The sequence below is a fragment of the Halichoeres trimaculatus genome, unplaced genomic scaffold (assembly GCF_033239565.1).
Source record: "Halichoeres trimaculatus isolate MK-OKI-2021-1 unplaced genomic scaffold, fHalTri1.1 fHalTri1_scaffold_22, whole genome shotgun sequence".
Taxonomy (NCBI): domain Eukaryota; kingdom Metazoa; phylum Chordata; class Actinopteri; order Labriformes; family Labridae; genus Halichoeres; species Halichoeres trimaculatus.
In genome coordinates this window covers 21,077,583-21,095,708 of record NW_027437200.1, presented here as the reverse complement: position 1 = coordinate 21,095,708, position 18,126 = coordinate 21,077,583, and the positions used below count along the sequence as shown (strand labels likewise).

Below are 18,126 nucleotides of genomic sequence, written 5' to 3'. Positions count from 1 at the left end.
CAATATCTTAAGACCACAACACAAGCTAAAGCTAAAACACAAGTTAAAGACTAGAAAATGGGCTACAGGCTACCACATTAGCTAACGGCCAAAAACACAAGCTAAAAACTTCAACAGTAGCTTAAGACTAAACCACACGCCAAAGCTAAAACACAAACAATAGCTTAAGGCTTAAACACAAGCTAAAGATTAATACTTGGGTTACAGGCTATCACACAAGCTAAAGGCTAAAACACAAAGGCTACAATACAAACAATAGCGTAGGACTGAAACACAAGCTAAAAGCTAAAACACAAACAACACACAACAAAACACACAAAAACTTGAACAAAAGCTAAAGGCCAAAATATTAGCTACAGGCTAACAAAGGGGCTCATCTGTTTGAGCTAATGTTGACTCCAACCCACAGTCAGCAGTTATTCTGCAGTGGTCTGTTCAAACTTGAGAGTCTATCAATAAAATGAAGAGTGAGGTTACGTTAGCTCTGATTGGTGGATGACTGGCAGGACATAACCAGGATTTACTAACGTTACACATTACAGACACGTCTTAGAGCTTCAGACTGTGGGAACATTTAAATATAAGTAATAAGTTAATAAGTTTGGATGTCAGTTACATTTAATTGCAAAGTTACACGTTACTAAAAACAGCTATAAAAACTTTTTCATCTCTACTGTTGTGTTTACACAGAGCCTGTTTTAAACAATCCTTGTCAAACAGGTAAGCTCAGCAGCTCTTTTTGTGGGTTTCACACGTTTTCTCAGCAGAGCTCTTGAATAAAAAGCTCTGGGTGTGTCTACCTCTGGGTGGGAGGGGCCACTTCAGGTTTCAGGAAGAGTTCAGCACCTGGTGTGTGTGTGTGTTTGATTCATAACAGGGAACCCAGAGTGAAGGACCGCACGGCTCCAACTCAGAGGAAACATGCAGAGTAAGTTCAACTTTGTGTAACTGTTATCAAATCTGTTTTATAAGTTATTTTTTAATGTGAAAGTGACTTTTTTCTTTAACATACTAACAGGATCTCTCACCTGAGCACATGTGGTTGTTTAGATTTTAAACTTCTTGTGTCATTTTGCTGATTCATTAAGATTAAACAGTAAAATCTTTCATATTCAAACATGTTTCTGGTTAAATTTGCAGAAACATCCTTTAAATCAGATCAACAGTTTGAACATGTGACAGAAAAACACAGAAATGAACGTGTAATGGTTTTATAAACCTGGCTGAAGCCTGTAATTAAAACATACCATCAGCTGTAAATAGGACAGTGTAACCTCACCACGGAGTTATTGTTTGCTTTAAAACCTGAAGCAGGTGCTGTGAGGTAGAAGGTCCTGTGTGTCTGCATTCCTCAAATGATCTTTAACACACTTCCTGGTTGTGTGAGAAAAGGCTTTGTGCTCTCTGGGGATTATATCTGAAACACAAAACTTTACAAAAATTGGATTAAAGTACGGCTGGATTTTATTTTTAACCCCAAACCTTTGCAAGTGTGATCCAGAAACAGCTCTGCCTCTGTCGCTCTTTACCACCTGATTTCAGTCTGCACTCACTGACCTTTGACCCTGCAGTCGAGACTGAGGGCAGCACTTCAGCTGAGTTACCCTTGGCACCGTTTCTCACGGTTAATCATCACTGTATTATATCATCTCAAGATAGAAACTTTTATGTCATTGACAATATCTTTCTAGCGTCAATGAAGGTTGAAAACAATCAACTCAAAAATGTGATGTATGATGCTAGTTTTCTCATTTTGAGTTAGATTTTTTAAATCAGCTGGTTGAAACATAAATGTAAGCATTTTTAAGTCTGTTCCAGTAAATTTCACCCTGTTCTCTTTAAAGAGAGGGTAATGTCATTTTTTAAAGTCTTACAGCTCAAACAAAAAAAATCCCTGCAGTCTGAACATCCAGCAATGTTTCTTTTTATCCATTTTTAATAATTCAGAAAAAAAGCAGATACCCCCTCTTTAATTAATACCCCCTCTTTAATTTTTTCTTTTTTGACTATGGTTTCTTCATTGAATAATCAAAGTCTTTAAAGTCTTTATGTTGTCCTTCTGATGCCCCCATATCTGTATTACATGGATAAAAGCTTGAAAAAAAACCTCTATCTTCTCACACTGGTGTTGGTTGCTGTCTTTTTAAGGCTCTCCACTCCACAAACCCCCTTCCTTCTGATTGGCCAGCCCTCTGGAGGCCTGTCAGGGGCAGACCTAGGTGTGCAGTCAACCACATGTGCAGTCTGAACATCCAGTATTGTTGTCTTTTATCCATGTTTAAAAAATCAGAAAAAGCAGATACCCCCTCTTTAATTAATACCCACTCTTTAATTTCTTTTCTTTTTCTTTTTTTTTTTTTGAGTATGGTTTCTTCATTGAATGATATCTGTATTACATGGATAACAGCTTTAAAAAAAAAACAACTTTTTTTCTCATTATGGTGTTAGTTGCTCTCTTTTTTAAGGCCCTCCACTTAACCCCCTTCCCTCTGATTGGCCAGTCCTCTTGAGGCCTGTCAGGGGCAGACCTTGGTGTTCAGGGCTCGCTCCTTCACCAAATCTTGAATCAGCTAGGAGATCCTTACACAGTGGAATCCTCATTTCAGCAAGTCTCGTAAACAACTCACCAAGATTACCCTCTACTTTAAAAATGGACCATTTTGAGCAACATAGAGACAGATTTGGGGATTTGTACAATAAATGAATACAAAGCAGTCTGAAAATCTGCACATGTGCAGTCTGAACATCCAGCATTGTTGCTTTACATTCATGTTTGAAATTTCAGAAAAAGTAGATACCCCCTCTTTAATTAATACCCCCTCTTTAATTTTTTTTTTTTTTTTTTTTTTTTGAGTATGGTTTCTTCATTAAGTGACCAAAAATGTAATATGTAATGTCTCACTGAAGAGAGATTTTGTAATTTGGGAACTACAAACATGTCATTAAGAAGTTTTTCTTTAGTTTTAGTCAAACGCACATATCTAAAAATGTAAGACTCTAACAACTTTGTGTTTCTGTTTCTTCCAGGCATCAGCTCTCCAGGAGGCCGCCTCCTCTCTGAGGACCAGTTCAGCTGCTCCATCTGTCTGGAGGTGTTCGTGGAGCCCGTCTCCACGCCCTGCGGCCACAGCTTCTGTAAGGCCTGTCTGCAGGGCTACTGGAACCACAGCAAGAAGTTCCTGTGCCCCATGTGCAAGAAGAGCTACACGAAGAGGCCCGAGATGAGCGTCAACAGGGTGCTGGCTGAGATCTCCTCCCAGTTCCAAGGCCTGATGACAGCCGGGGGAGCAGAGGGAGCAGGGGGATTCGGAGGGAGTGGGGCTTCCTCAAAAGGATCCACCATGAATCTGAGCCTGAATTCAGGGCAGGCGGGGTCTCCGGGGATGAACACTGGGGAGTTCGCCCAGGCTGGGGAGGTCCCCTGTGACGCCTGCATCGGGAGGAAGTTAAAGGCGCTCAAGTCCTGCGTGAACTGTCCGGGGTCTTTCTGCGAGGCTCATCTCAGACACCACAAAAAGGTCAGATCACAGTTTCCCCAGGGATTTTATTAACCAATGGGGATTTTATAAACAAGAGAAAAGAAAAAGAAACTTAAGTATGCTTTTCTTTCACTGACCAATAAGAAGGAGCCAAATCAACTTATAGCAGAGACATGAAAAATCATGTGTTCATTCATTAAGAGAAAATCTCTGAGGATGGATGAAGATCATGTGAGAGCCCCAAAAACTGCAGTTCCTCAAGTGTCCACTAGAGGCTGGCCCCAAAAGTGAAGGAAATCCTATCAGAGCCCCTTTTTTAAAGCGATGTTTCTTCTTCTTCTTCTTCTTCTCCTTCTTTTAATTACTCGTCTGTTTTCAGTCTATCCAGGTCAAATGTTTTGCTCAATAAGTCAGAATAATTAGGGCGTGAATAATCTGACTGACAGGAGGGTGTGTTGTTGATGTTGGCTAGACGGTTTCACAGCTTTAACTCTACCTGACAGGTTAGTCTGAGGACAGCTGGAGTCAGCTTTTTCAATATGGTGACTGAAGTGGCTTTAAAACACCTCAACAGAAACTAATGACTAACATCGCTGAGCTTACACCCATGTTTGAAAATTTTAAAGTGGGGGTATAAATTAAAGAGGGGGTATTCTGCTTTGCCATGTTTTTAACTTGGATGTAGAGCAACAATGCTAGATGTTCAGACTTAACGTTGGCTCATGAAATATTGGAGGGATGGGTCCCAAACAATGAGGTCTGCTCCAAAGGGCCTCCAGAAGGCTGGCCAATCAGAGAGAAGGGGGGTCAGTGGAGCAGGGGGCCTTAAAGAGGCAGTGTTTGAGATGAATCTGAATTTTTTTTTTTTTTTAAACACTGATGTAAGGAATTTCTTTTTGTTTTTTTGTAAGCTGTAAATCATGTAAAGCTACTATGGGGACACCAGAGGGACAAAATAAAGACCCAAAAAAGCACAATACCCCCTCTTTAAAGAAATGGAAAAAGAAAGAGAGAAATGGAAAAAGAAAGAAAGAAAGAAAGAAAATATATTTATTGATACATACATATATATAAAATTACATTTCTGTACCTTGGGGCCTGAATCCTGCTTACTTATCACTCCTCAGACCTCTCCCATCATCACCGTCTGTCATGCATTTTGAACACGATGCTGAATATGCAACATTTCCTGAATATTGATGCTGTTGCAGCCTCAGAGCTCTGCACCTCAAACTGCCGTCCTCGCAGATTTCCTGAATGCACCGGCAGCCCCTGAACCACTGAGTTGGTTATTCTGACGTCTGTCCGTTAAAATTCACATCCCTCTTTTCCAGGCGAAGTCTCTGATTTCCCATCGTCTGATTGAACCCACTTTCCACCTGGAGGAGAAGGTCTGTAAAAAACACGAGCGTCTCCTGGACGTTTACTGCCGCACGGACCACATGTGCATTTGCACGGCCTGCGCCGAGGCAACGCACAAGTCCCACGAAATCGTGTCGTACGAGCATGAGTGGAAGAAGAAAATGGTGAGAAGAAAACCCAAAAACACTTTCACATTTTGAGTATCTCATTAAGATAAAAGTTCTGATTTAAATGTAGTGATCCTGTTTTTCTTTTTGCAGACCAATCTGGGAAAGAAGAGGTCAGAGGTCAAACATTTAATAAAGGAGCGAGCCAAGAAACTGGACGAAATCAAACAATCCATCAAGGTCATCAAGGTGAGTCGACCAACAGCTGGTAGAAACCATTAATACAGTGAAGCATGATGTGATTCAAAACAAGAGAAGAAAACTTAAAACAGGACAAAACAAAACTATTTGAAAGAAAAAAATATGGTCTGAGGAAACATTATTTCATATGATGAAAAAAAATAGGGTCAAGAAAATACAGTACGTTATGTTACATAGCTTTATGCCACTTAACACTATCTTATAAGGATGCACTATATGAACATTTTGGCTGATACCGATATTAATGTTGTAATGGTCGATAACAAATATTTACTGATATCAATATTGGTAATAGAAAAAAGAAAAAGAAAAGAAGAGGGTCCACTCTTCTTAGGTAGTTTTGGTGTTTACATAGTTAGAGAAAACAAGATTATTTGGGTCTTGAAAGATCGTTCAAGATGCTCTGAAAATGCCAGAAGCTAATGTGTGAATATCGACCGATACCAATAACATCGGCTGATACTGATATTGATACCAATATTTCGTGCATCCCTACTATCTTACCTAACAATACGACACAATATGACATGATACGCCGTTATCTTACTTGAAGTTAGTTTATGCTGCTTTCCTTCGCAATATAAAATGGTGTGTACAATATAATGTGATACCCTAGTAAACAATATATGATATGTGAAGTTACAAGACGATATGGCATGATGCAATTTATACACATGGTAACAAGACATTATGTTACAGTATGATATGATGTGTCAAGATTCAATGCAAGACCTTATGTAACTTGAAATTAAGCTATGTCATGATATGCTACGTCATGATATGCTACGTCATGATATGCTACGTCATGATATGCTACGTCATGATATGCTACGTCATGATACGTTATACTACAATACATTATGTCATGATAGGTTTTATCACGATACACCACGATATATTGTATCACATTCTGTCACGATACTTTATGTCACATTAAGATACATATTGTGATATAACTTATGTCACAATATGTTACCTCATAAAGCCCAACTGTGGTCTGATTTTATAATGAAAATGTATTATAACTGTAAACATCACCTCTTTGCGTAGAATTATATTTCATTTTATGTCATTCTTGATATGTATGGGGGTTTATTTGAGGTTAAACTAACTGAAATATTATATTTTGTATCAATCAATCTTAATTTATTTAGCCCCAAATAATAAAAAACGTTATGTCAAGTCACTTTTCAAAGAAGCCCAGGTCTAGACCATGGACATTAAAAAAATTGGACGTCATCTTGCTCGGCTTTAAGTGAGGTCTCCACAAAAACTGCTCCCCCTGGTGGCTGGCTGCAGTATAGGCAAAAAAAATCCATCTCTCCAGTCATTCCAGATGGGCTGTGGTCAAACTTTAAAAAATTAATACACCTGGTAGAAATGTTATCTTATCTTATCTTCTCATGATACGTTACATTATGATATATGTGGTTTTATGCTACGTTATGATATAACACGGTACAAAGTTTTCCAATAATTAGGTCATGTAGCTTTAAGTAACATTAAGTTAAGTAATCAGTTATTTAATCATGAGTCTTCATGTTTAGACGATGTAAGAGGCTCTGAAGCTGTGTTTGCGCTCTGATCATGATTTACCGTCCCTAGAAAAGCACAGAGACAGAACATTGCCCTCGACTTTCTCATACCTCACATGCTCTGCCGATGTGGTTTCTTTCTCTTACGTATGCACACAGACATAAAAGCTCGTCTGAGGCTGTCAAACCAGTGCGACCAGTGCTAAAACATTTACCTCTGGTGTCCCACACCCTGTTTCCACGGTGATATATGCGCAAGGATGAAAGGAAAAGAAAGGATTTAACATCTAAAACAGAAGAACTAAAACTGTGTTGCTGAAATCAATTAGATTTTATTAAATGTTGTGGATGGTTTTTCAAAATAAAAGTCTGAACTTTTATTTTTTTTACACAAGACATTTGATACATTTGTTTCTGTCCCAGGTTTAGTGCTGCGTCAGGTTTCCTGCTTATTGACGTTTTTATCTGCTTTTCTAAATACAACACAGATCCAGTTATCAGAAGATTGAATATCAGGATGTCAGAGTGTGTGTGTATATGTGTGTGTGTGTGTGTGTGTACTGTACAAACACTATACTGCAGATAAAGACAATGATTGACTGGATGCTGCTGAGTCTCACAACATTTATCAAAATCTACACATTTCAAAAGAATAAGTGATAGAAAAATTTAGATTTTATACTTTACTAAGGCAGAAGTTTTGTTGAAACCCATGTGTTTGTCTTTCACCTGTCCGGAGGAAACAGAACCTGTTGGTCTGGTTTTTATAAGTGACACCCAGACACACTCTCTGAAAGAAAAAAACAAAAAGAAAGAGCAGAGATTATTCAAACAATAACGTTTCGTGAGTGAATTTGATGAGCTTTTAATTGTGTGATTGAGGCCTGAGCCTGTAAGTCAGAATTCAAACAATGGAGACGACAGAGGCTAAAAATAAAGGTAAGGCAGGTTAATTACTGTGACACTTCAGGAAAAACAAGGCAATAAAAGTGGTTTATGAACAGGAGAGTAAAATACAGTCACAGTGAAACAAGAGTTTACAGGAAAGAGTTGGAAAACACCTCAACGTTATTAAACTTTTATCGTAGTTTTCCTTCAAATATCAAAAACCGTTATGACGAAAAGTTTTAGCTATTGTTACACGTTATCATTTCTCACAATAAACTGGTGAATATGACTGTAGAGTAACACATTTACCCACTTATTAGCTGCTATTAGCAAAGCTGAAAAAGCTAATGTTAGCATTCGACCTCTCCTTAGCTAGCATTAAGTTAACTCCTTAACACGTTTTGCAATAAGTGTTTTAACTTCAGCAGCAACAAGAAAAAAAATCAATTAACAGTAGTAAAAAAAAAAAAAGCAACATAACCCTTAAGTGACCCCATTAGCTGCTGTAAGATGATAACTAGCATCTTTTTTAAGTACTTTCAAGCTAGCATGTTATGTAGCGATAAACAAGACATTACAAAATGTGAAATCCCTCTTTGAGAAGTAGCTAGCTGACGGTGGTGCCAGCTACAAGTTGAACTAAATCAAATACTAACCTTCACTTTTGGGACTTAGCTGTTGTTAGCTAGCCAGTGGTGAAATATATCATAAATGAAACTACAGTTACCTTGCTGTTTGTTTTATTATATGACATTAAACATACATTGAGATGTATGCCAGCTTACAGAAATAGTAGCAAGAAATTTTGGAATACAATGTAGCTCATATTTTAAAGCTAAACGTATTTAGCCACTCTGAGATAATAGTTAGCATGACCACATAAAATCTTTCTAGCAAGCATTTTTTGTAGCATTTAAAGGTCACAAGAAATGACATCCCTCTTTGAGAAGTTTGCCAGCTAATCGTGGTGCCAGCTCAGAATGCTAGCCATTCAGAACTTAGCTGTTGTTAGCTAGTCAGTAACTTAATATGTCATTATTACAGTTTAGTTAATTGGAATTGTGCATTTCATAGTGCAAACATTTTAAAAGAAGTCTTGCTGCCATGTTTGCAGCTAATAGTAATGGTAGCATAGACTTTGTAATGTAGCCTTAAAAAGCTAAAAACTTGTTAGCCAGATAGTTAACTGTTCTGCAGTGGAGGCAAATGAGATGATACTATGTCAGTCCTTGTTGTAGTTAAATCAGTGGCGTAGAAATTTGTATTGTGAAATGTGTTAGCAAGCTAGCAGTATTATTATGCTAACCATAACTTTACTGTGAGTAGCTAACAAGGGCCTAAGTATGTTTGACCCACTACAGTTTTAATACTTAATTTGATCTACCTTAAAGTTATGGACAATTTATGCTATCGATTAGCATTTTATTGCTAATCTACTGAGATGTGATGAATTTGAAGAATCTGCTATTTCAGCAGTTAGCCATCACAAAAAGTTAGCATACAAAAATAAAGCCTAAACTTTAATTTTGAAAAAGTTAAGCTCACAAAAATAAGTTTAAGCAATTTGTTGTGAATTCTCTTGCGTTTGGCTAAAAATTTGTTAGCTAGATAGTTAACCGTTGTGCATTGTAGGCTAATGAGATGATAATAAGTAAGTTGTTGATGTTTTTTTTTAATTCATCAATTCCTTTCCTTAGCCCAGTGAAATCAGTGACATAGAAATTCATATTGTGAAATGTGTTAGCAAGCTAGCAATAATTGTAGCCATGAATTGAATGTATGCTAACTGTAGCTTTGCTGTGAGTAGCTAACAAGGGCCTAAATATGTTCCTTATACTACAGTTTAAATATGATTTACCTTAACATTGTGAACAATTTATGCTATCTATTAGCATTTTATTGCTAATTGAGAATCTGCTGTTTCAGCAATTAGCCAACACTAAGAGCTAGCATACAAAAATAAAGCCTAAACTTTAATTTTGAAGAAATTAAGCTCACGAAAATGTGCTTAAGTGATCTGTTGTGATTCCCTGCGCTCGGCTAACCTTGATGACATCACTCAGTCATTATAGAGGGCTAATTCTTTAGACTTCAGAAATCACCTTCACTCTTTTGCAGGCCAGCGCTCAGAAAGAGTTGGAGGAGAGCTGGCAGGTGTACGCCGAGCTGCAGCGGCTGGTGGAGCAGAGCCAGGCGGAGCTGGTGGAGCTGATCGCCACGAGGCAGCGGGAGGCCGAGCGCCACGCCCAGGAATTGGCCCGGGGTTTGGAGAACGAGCTGAGCCAGCTGAGGAGGAGGAGCAACGAGCTGGAGGCGTTCGCTCAAACCCAGGACAAAATCATCTTTCTGCAGGTAGAGCGGGATTCAAACCAAAACTGTTACACAAGAAAATTATATAACATGTTTTATCAGCTGTTAAATTCTTATTCCCATTCTTTTATTTTTATTTCTATCAGCGCTATAATTCTAATTAAAGCAACACACCAACTGTGTGACTTAAAAATGCATGCTGGCACTTGAACTCCGACTTAATTAGTCAGTTTTGCAGCATGTAGCCCACTAACACTCGACACACTTGGTATGCATTTAGGACACAGCGAGGGTGCTAATTAGCTAACAGAAATAACAGTGTGAGCTGCACCAATATCTACCTTCTAAATCAGCCTTTACTAATTCAACCCTCTGTGCTTGGACGCTCTATAGTTGTGGAAATATTCCTCTTTTTCTCAGCTTTGAATAATACCTAAAGAGCCAGTTTCATGGTTGCTGTTGCTGTAGTTGCTGTGAGATTTGTGACACAACATCAAAAGCGTCTCTGAACAGAGCCAGCTGTCACGGAAGTTCCCCCCTCGTGTATTCATCCTGGACGGTTTATGTAGATAAAATGTTGATGCTCTCATGAAAGAGGTCTTTGAAGTTCAGAGTTTCCCGGTTAGTGTGAAATGAAGGCACATGTATGCAAACAGAGCAGATAAACGCATCATCAGGACAATGAGGACGACTCCTCAGCATTTAAAAAGCTATAAAACCTGATAGATTATGACGCCTCATTTTGTTCCTTCCCTCGGAGGATTTAATCCCCCCTGAGACATCATTATAATCTAATTTTATCTTACCTCGTATCAACCTGCCTCCTTCTTCTTTCCCACAGCACATAGCGACCCTGTCACCCCCGCCTGAGCCTGCTGATTGGTCGGCGGTGAGCATCAACACTGACCTCTACCTGGGAACCATCCGCACCTCCGTCAGCAGCCTGATTGAAAAGTTCCAGGAGGAGCTGAAGAGGCTGTATGGGAAAGGTGAGAGCAGATAGAGGAGGCTCAGTCCTGCCTTTGTTATGCTAAAACGCTGCTGTGTATGAAACAGACTCAGATCTGAAGGCAGAACAGAGCAGTCGATTCTTTTAGAGGCGCTTATTAAACCCTATGTACGGATTCATAATGTGCTGATTCTAAAAAAAACAACAATGCAATGAACACCACTGTATCATAGTAATCTTATCCTATTGTACAATATCATAACAGTTGGATTGTCCTACTGTCCCATTGGTTTTTGTGATGTAACATTTGGTGACCTAATCTAACGTAAGGTATCATATCATGTCGTAACGTAACTTAACTTTATGTACTGTTACACTTCCCAACTAAATGTCACATAAGGTAATGGCTAATATTATAACAAAATGTGACACGATACAACTATTGTAATTTGAGGAGCCTAGCATATCCCAATATAGCGCAATGTAGGGCAATGTAGCATAACCTAGCTTAACTCGATGTCATGTTTCATAAAATAAATTTGTGACAAAAGATTTATACTGCTTCATCACCTAACATGACTTGACATAATGTAGCATAACAAAACATAGCTAATGCTAACATAAGGTAACGTGAAAAATTGTAACATAAAGCAACAGATATTTTTTTAACGTTGCATGGCATGACTTAAAGTGCCTGTGAGGAGTTTCTAAGTGATCTTGAAAAAGTCTCCCTTCTAGATTTATGCCTGATCGCTGATAAAGGTTATTCCTAAATGCTACTTCATGATTGGGTTGATCAGGACAAGATGGATTTCCGGCACATTTTAGCCTCTTTGACAACATCGCGCCAGCTGACGCAGTTTAGAAGACAGATCTGTGTTTTTCTCTGCTGAAAACAATTTGATGGTGGACACTGGAGCCTAACTGTCAGACAGAAAAAGGACAGAAGAGCAGAAGAAAGATAAACAGGAGAGAGATAGAGCACGAGCTAAAGGCTAACACAGGGGATAATCTGTTTGTGCTAATGTTGACTCCAACCCACAGTCAGCAGTTATTCTGCAGTGATCTGTTCAAACTTGAGAGTCTATCAATAAAATGAAGAGTGAGGTTACGTTAGTGAAGCCTGGATAGCTATGTCCTGCCAGTCATCCACCAACCAGAGCTAACGTTACACATTACGGACGTGTCTCAGAGCACCGGGCTGTCAGCTGCGCTAAATTTATACAGCTACTAAACTACACACAAACTGACAGTGTTTACTTGTTGTCACGTTAGCCTACAGATACATTGGAGCACCGGGCTGCCGATAGCGCTACATATAGCCCGCTACTACAACTTTTGTCAACATTAAAACCAACAGTTAAACCCTTTTAGACTTCAGCAAATATTTTAGCCTTTAGCTTTTTTTTAAGTCTTCAACCTGTGTTTCAATATTTTGCCAATATTTAAGCCTTTAGCGTGTGTTGTAGCCTTTAGCTTGTGTTTTAGTCTTAAGTTATTGTTTTCATATTTGGTTTGTGTTTTAGCTTTTAGCCGATGTTATAGTCTTTAGCTTATTTTTTCACTTTAGTTTGTGTTTTAAGCTTTAGCTTGTGTCTTAATATTTTAGTTTGTGTTTTAGCCTTTAGCTTGTGTGATAGCCTGTAGCCCATGTTGTAGTCTTTAGCTTATTTTTTCACTTTAGTTTGTGTTTTAAGCTTTAGCTTGTGTTTTAATATTTTAGTTTGTGTTTTAGCCTTTATCTTGTGTTTTAATATTTTAGTTTGTGTTTTAGCCTTTAGCTTGTGTTTTAATATTTTAGTTTGGGTTTTAGCCTTTAGCTTGTGTGATAGCCTGTAGCCCATGTTGTAGTCTTTAGCTTGTTTTTTCACTTTAGTTAGTGTTTTAGCCTTTAGCTTGTGTGCTAGCCTGTAGCCTATGTTTTAGTCTCTAGCTTGCGTTTTTTATTTTTTAGCATGCTTTTTAGTCTTTAGTTTGTGTTTTAGCCTTTAGCTTGTGTAGTGAGCCGTAGCCAATGTTCTAGTCTTTAGCTTGTGTGGTAGCCTTTAGTGACGTTGCAGCCTCTGGCCATTGTTTTTTTTTTAGCCTTGAGCTCGTGCTCTATTTCTCTCCTGTTTATCTTTCTTCTGCTCTTCTGTCCTTTTTCTGTCTGACAGTTAGGCTCCAGTGTCCACCATCACTACAAAATTAATCACAGAAATCATTTTCAGCAGAGAAAAACACAGATCTCTGTGTTTTATTTCTCCTCTTTACTAAACTTCATCAGCCGGCGTCCCGGACGACCTGATCAGGAAGCTAAGAAGTAGCAGTTTAAAATAACCTGTAACCAGTAATATTGAACCTGATGATCTCATTTTAAAGAGTGGATTAGAATCAGGCATATATCTAGAAAAGAGACTTTTCAAGATCACTTTCAAACTCCTCACAGGCCCTTTAACAAGGGAAACAATCCGCACACACTTCTCACAATAATTCATTCAAGTTACAGTAAATTCCTTCTTCCCTTGTGAAACAGCAACCTCACAATCCAAGCAAACAAGGATATGTAGGCCACTGTACGAGCACTTTGAAATAGAAAAGTGACTCATCATTGCACCAAGCAGCCCCCCTCACACACGTTCACACACACACACACACACACACACACACACGTTCACACACACAAGATGGTGGGACAGATGGAGCTGGTGTTGATGCCGCAGTTCTTTGCTCCTGGAATCAACAGAGAAGCTGCAGCAGCAGCAGGGCTGAGTGACAGCAGCACATGTCTGGAGCATTTACAGCTCCAGTTTAGATCCACTTGTTTACCACCTACACGTGCCATCTGCTCTGACTTTGACTGTGGAGCTGAATCACTTTCTGACACGCTTCCTCCGTCTCTACCTGTTTTTCAGAGCTGCGGAAAGTGCAGAACTATTCAAGTGAGTATGATTCTGGTTTCAATGTGCAGTCATGAGTTTTGACTTCTTTTTGTGAGCTTTTTAAAGCAGACAGGTGTTTTAACATTTGTCAGCAGTGCAAAGTTGAAAGTTAAGTTGTCCAAAATGTCCACAAGATGGAGCCACTTCTCCACAGAGACAAACACAAGGAACAGCTTAAACTTGAACGCATCAACTTTTTTCTCATCACATTTATTTCCAAAGCTGCAATTCAAACAAAATTTCTCCCAGACATTGGTATTAACTCAAATAATCCACACATGAAAAGAAATCACAACGTTCAGGTCCATAAATAATGATTATGGTGAATTAAGTACGATAACACAGGGAAAAAGTATTGAACACACCATGGAAAGGCTGTATACTTTGGACAGGAAATGCACCATACCACCTGAAATCTGTCAGTAATTATTACTTGAACTTCCAATTAGTGCAAACCAACATCAGCTGGGCTAGAGCAAATTGATGGTCCTAAAAAAAAAGGTGTTTTTTTCACCAAGCAGTTAAATAGCACACACCTCATGATGGGTAAAGGCAAAGAGCTCTCTGAAGACATTCACGACCTGATTGTTGCTCAGCATCAGAATGGAACTGGTTACAGACTTATATCAAAGCACCTGAATATTCCAGTCAGCACCGTTGGGGCCATTATTCACAAGTGGAAGAAGCACCACCTTACCATCAACAGGCCACGCACAGGAGCTCCTTGAAGATTTCTGACCAGGGAGTCAGAAAGATAGTCAGAAGAGGACTCAACCAGCCAAGGACCACCCTGAAAGTGCTCCAGAAAGACTTGGAGGCAGCAGGTACAATTGTTACAGAGAAAACAACAGGCAATTCACTCCACCACCATGGCCTCTATGGACGCTCAGCCCGCAAGACTCCATTCCTCAAGAAAAGGCATGTTGAAGCTGGTTTAAAGTTTGCTAAACAGCATCTTGACAAGCCTGTAGAATACTGGGAGAATGTTGTCTGGTCAGATGAGACCAAAACTGAACTTTGGGCTGTCATACTACAGACCATGTTTGGAGGAGAAATGGCACTGCACATCAGCCAAAAAACACTACACCAACAGTGAAGTTTGGAGGTGGAAGCATCATGGCATGGGGTTGTTTCTCATCTCATGGTGTTGGCAAACTTCATATAACTGACGGAGCAATGAATGGAGCCATGTATGGGGAAATTCTTGATCTGAATCTGCTGCCATCCACCAGGATGATGAAGATGAGACGTGGCTGGACCTTCCAGCAGGACAACGATCCAAAGCACACGGCAAAGTTGACTCTCAAATGGTTTCAGAAAAAGAAAATCAATCTGTTAGAACGGCCTAGTCAATCACCTGACTTCAATCCAACTGAACATTTGTGGAAAGAAGTAAAGAAAAGGGTTCACCAGAGGGCACCAAAGAATATTCCAGATTTAAAGACAATCTGTGCAGAGGAATGGGCCAAAATCACACCTGAGCAGTGTGGGCCATTAGTTCAAACATACAAGAAGCTTCTGGAAGCTGTCACTGCAAACAAAGGCTTCTCCACTAAGTATTAGATGAGTCTCAGTTAGCATGTTCAATTCTTTTTTCCTGAGTTATCGCACTTAATTCACCATAATCATTATTTATGGAGCTGAACGTTGTGATTTCTTTTCATGTGTGGATTATTTGAGTTAATACCAATGTCCAAACTGAATCTTTGGAAATAAATGTGATGAGAGAAAAGTTGACGCGTTGAATACTTATTTCCCCCACTGTAGATCTCGCAGACCTCTGAATCTGTTTTTCTTTGTCCAGGTGAGGTGATCCTGGATCCTGGCACGGCTCAGAGGAACCTGGTTGTGTCTGAAGACGGTCGCCAGGTGAGATATGAAGAGCGAAAGAGCGCCCACTCCGAGGGCCCGAAGCGCTTCAGCCCCGCCCTCTTCGTCCTGGGTCGAGAGGGGCTCAGCTCAGGCCGCCACTACTGGGAGGTGGATGTTGCGCGCAAGACGGCCTGGACGCTCGGGGTGGCCAGTGCCTCTGCGCGCCGCAAGGGTGAGATCAAGCTGAACCCCGAGGGCGGGTACTGGTGCCTGTGGCTGAAAAACGGCGAGGTGAAGGCGCTGGAAGCGTCACGTTTGCCTCTACAGCTGTCGGCTCAGCCCGGGAAAGTCGGGATCTTCCTGGATTACGATGGAGGCCATGTTTCTTTCTACGATGTGAAGGCTCGCGTGCATCTTCACACCTTCACACACACCTTCAGCGAGGGCATGTACCCCATCTTCAGCCCCTGCCTCATCCACGATGGGAAGAACGCGTCTCCTCTAGTCATAACACCTGTTAAACACACCTGAGGCAGGGGGTGGAGCTTAAACTTCTTGTAAAAAGAAAAAAAAAAGTCCAGGTTAAAAAAAGTGTTTTTTGTTTGTTATTTGGTTTTGAATGATGTTTTGTCACAAAAGTAGCCAAATTATTCACAGTTTTACTTGTTATCAAGCACTTTAGCTCACACAACTTTCAGTTAAGGAAATAAAAATGAACATTCAGAGACTTTGAAGGAGGCTAACCTATGCCAAGTAAAGCAAGACACTGAAATGTCAAAAAAAAAAAAAAACATTGCAACATTTTTTAAAAAGTGTGTCAACTGCCAAAATTTTCAGAGACTTTTCCAGAAAAAAAGAAGGAAAAATATTATTTTTTTTATGTACATTGTTTACATTGATGTAAATATATAGACAGAAATAATGTGGCCTGTCATTTAGTTTTTAAGATTTTACACTTCCTGCACTTTCCTAACTGTGTAAGTCTTTGTTTACCTGTAGCTACAAAGTTTGTGATGCTAAATTGATTTAATTAATTACATCTTAATTAACAGCTTGGAGGGTTGGGCCTTTTTTGAGGTGAAATAAGACTTTTTTTTGTACATATTTTTTTTTAAGATGTCATTTTATGCAATGGGCATTTTTTAATATCTCCATATGGGAACAAAAATGCATGTGGACCACTGAATTACATCCTGTTTGTTTGCTTTCGTACCATTTTCCATTTAAATAAAGGCTATAAGTCATATATAAGTCAAAAAATTGAGAAATGTTCCTTTAATACTAACAGCTAGCAGGTACATGTGTGAAGCAGCCAGCTTTGTAGCTTGTATAGCCCTGTTAGCGTTTTATTTAGCAGTATGTTTTGGCTTCGTAGCATCACCAGCTAGCTTGAAGGTTAAATTTCTTGAAGTTGTATCCACTTTGAAATACTTTTATTTTGAAAAGCTCATGCCATTAACTTACCAAAAAAACAACAAAAAAAACATCTGGGAGGAGCTTAAGTGTCAAGCTAGCTAGCAGTGTTTGAAGCTTGTTCCCATACTAGCCTTGATGTTTTAGCCGTGAAATAAGACGCTTCTTAACTATAAATACTGTTCGTATCTACTTCACAGACAGTATGAATTATGAACAAAGATCTTGATATAAGAAAGCAGTTTTAAGTTTATTACCTGCTCTCAGTTCCTGTCACTAAATTACAGAAATATTTAGCAAAAAAATTATAAAATTAAGAGATCATTTTACAGGCATATCAGTTGTTTATCTTTTTGGTTACTAATGGAGACGTAAGGCCCATTTATGATCAATGTTACATACGGATACGGATACGGATACGGATACGGATGGAGCCTCCTGTCCGTGCTCTGCTTTCATTTCGTCCATATTTCTGCACGTTTCCATGAAGCTTACGCAAACAGAGCCATGGTACGACTGAAAACCGTGGGGCAAGTGTTGCTGTTACTACTTGATACAAAGTTTTAGTGAGACATGAAAAAATTATAACAATGGTGGAACTTTCGCGACATATTTAACTGCCTCACCGACCGCCGTCTCCTACAACGCTGACTCTGTTTTTTCTTTGATGCAAGCGGCACATCATCAATACCTCCTTCACAGCCGCCATGTTTGTTTTTGAGTTTCGTTGTCATAAACTTTTGACTCCGGGCTGCTCCCCCTGGTAGATGTATTGGCTTACTGCAATGCCAACACAAAGGATGTACAGAAGTACGTGGGCAGTGACGGTAACATTGTTTAAAGGGACAGATACATTTGCGTATACAAAGGGAGGATAAATGAGCCTTAAAAGTAAATTAAAATTATTGCTATGCTGCCTATTGTCCACTTTTTTTATGCTAGGTTAGCTCACAGATTCCTCTTTTTACTTAGTCAGAACAGTCAGTTTGACACCACTGTCATGTCTACGTGTTTTTTTGTCAGTGACTAGTTAGCCAACCAAGCAAAGTATCAGTTAGCAAGGACAGGCAGCTAGCCTCGCAGTTATTG

At 39.3% G+C, this 18,126-nt stretch overlaps 1 protein-coding gene across 1 annotated transcript; it reads left to right on the top strand.

The window, feature by feature from the left end:
* The first annotated feature begins 840 nt into the window (after nt 1–840).
* Nucleotides 841–16,824, top strand: btr12 (bloodthirsty-related gene family, member 12). Its single transcript, XM_074699365.1, has 8 exons — nt 841–928; nt 3,028–3,518; nt 4,814–5,005; nt 5,102–5,197; nt 9,751–9,984; nt 10,784–10,931; nt 13,786–13,812; nt 15,617–16,824. The coding sequence occupies exons 1-8, from the start codon at nt 922–924 to the stop codon at nt 16,153–16,155; spliced, it is 1,734 nt and encodes a 577-aa protein (XP_074555466.1). The 5' UTR covers nt 841–921; the 3' UTR covers nt 16,156–16,824.
* Nucleotides 16,825–18,126: the final 1,302 nt, after the last annotated feature.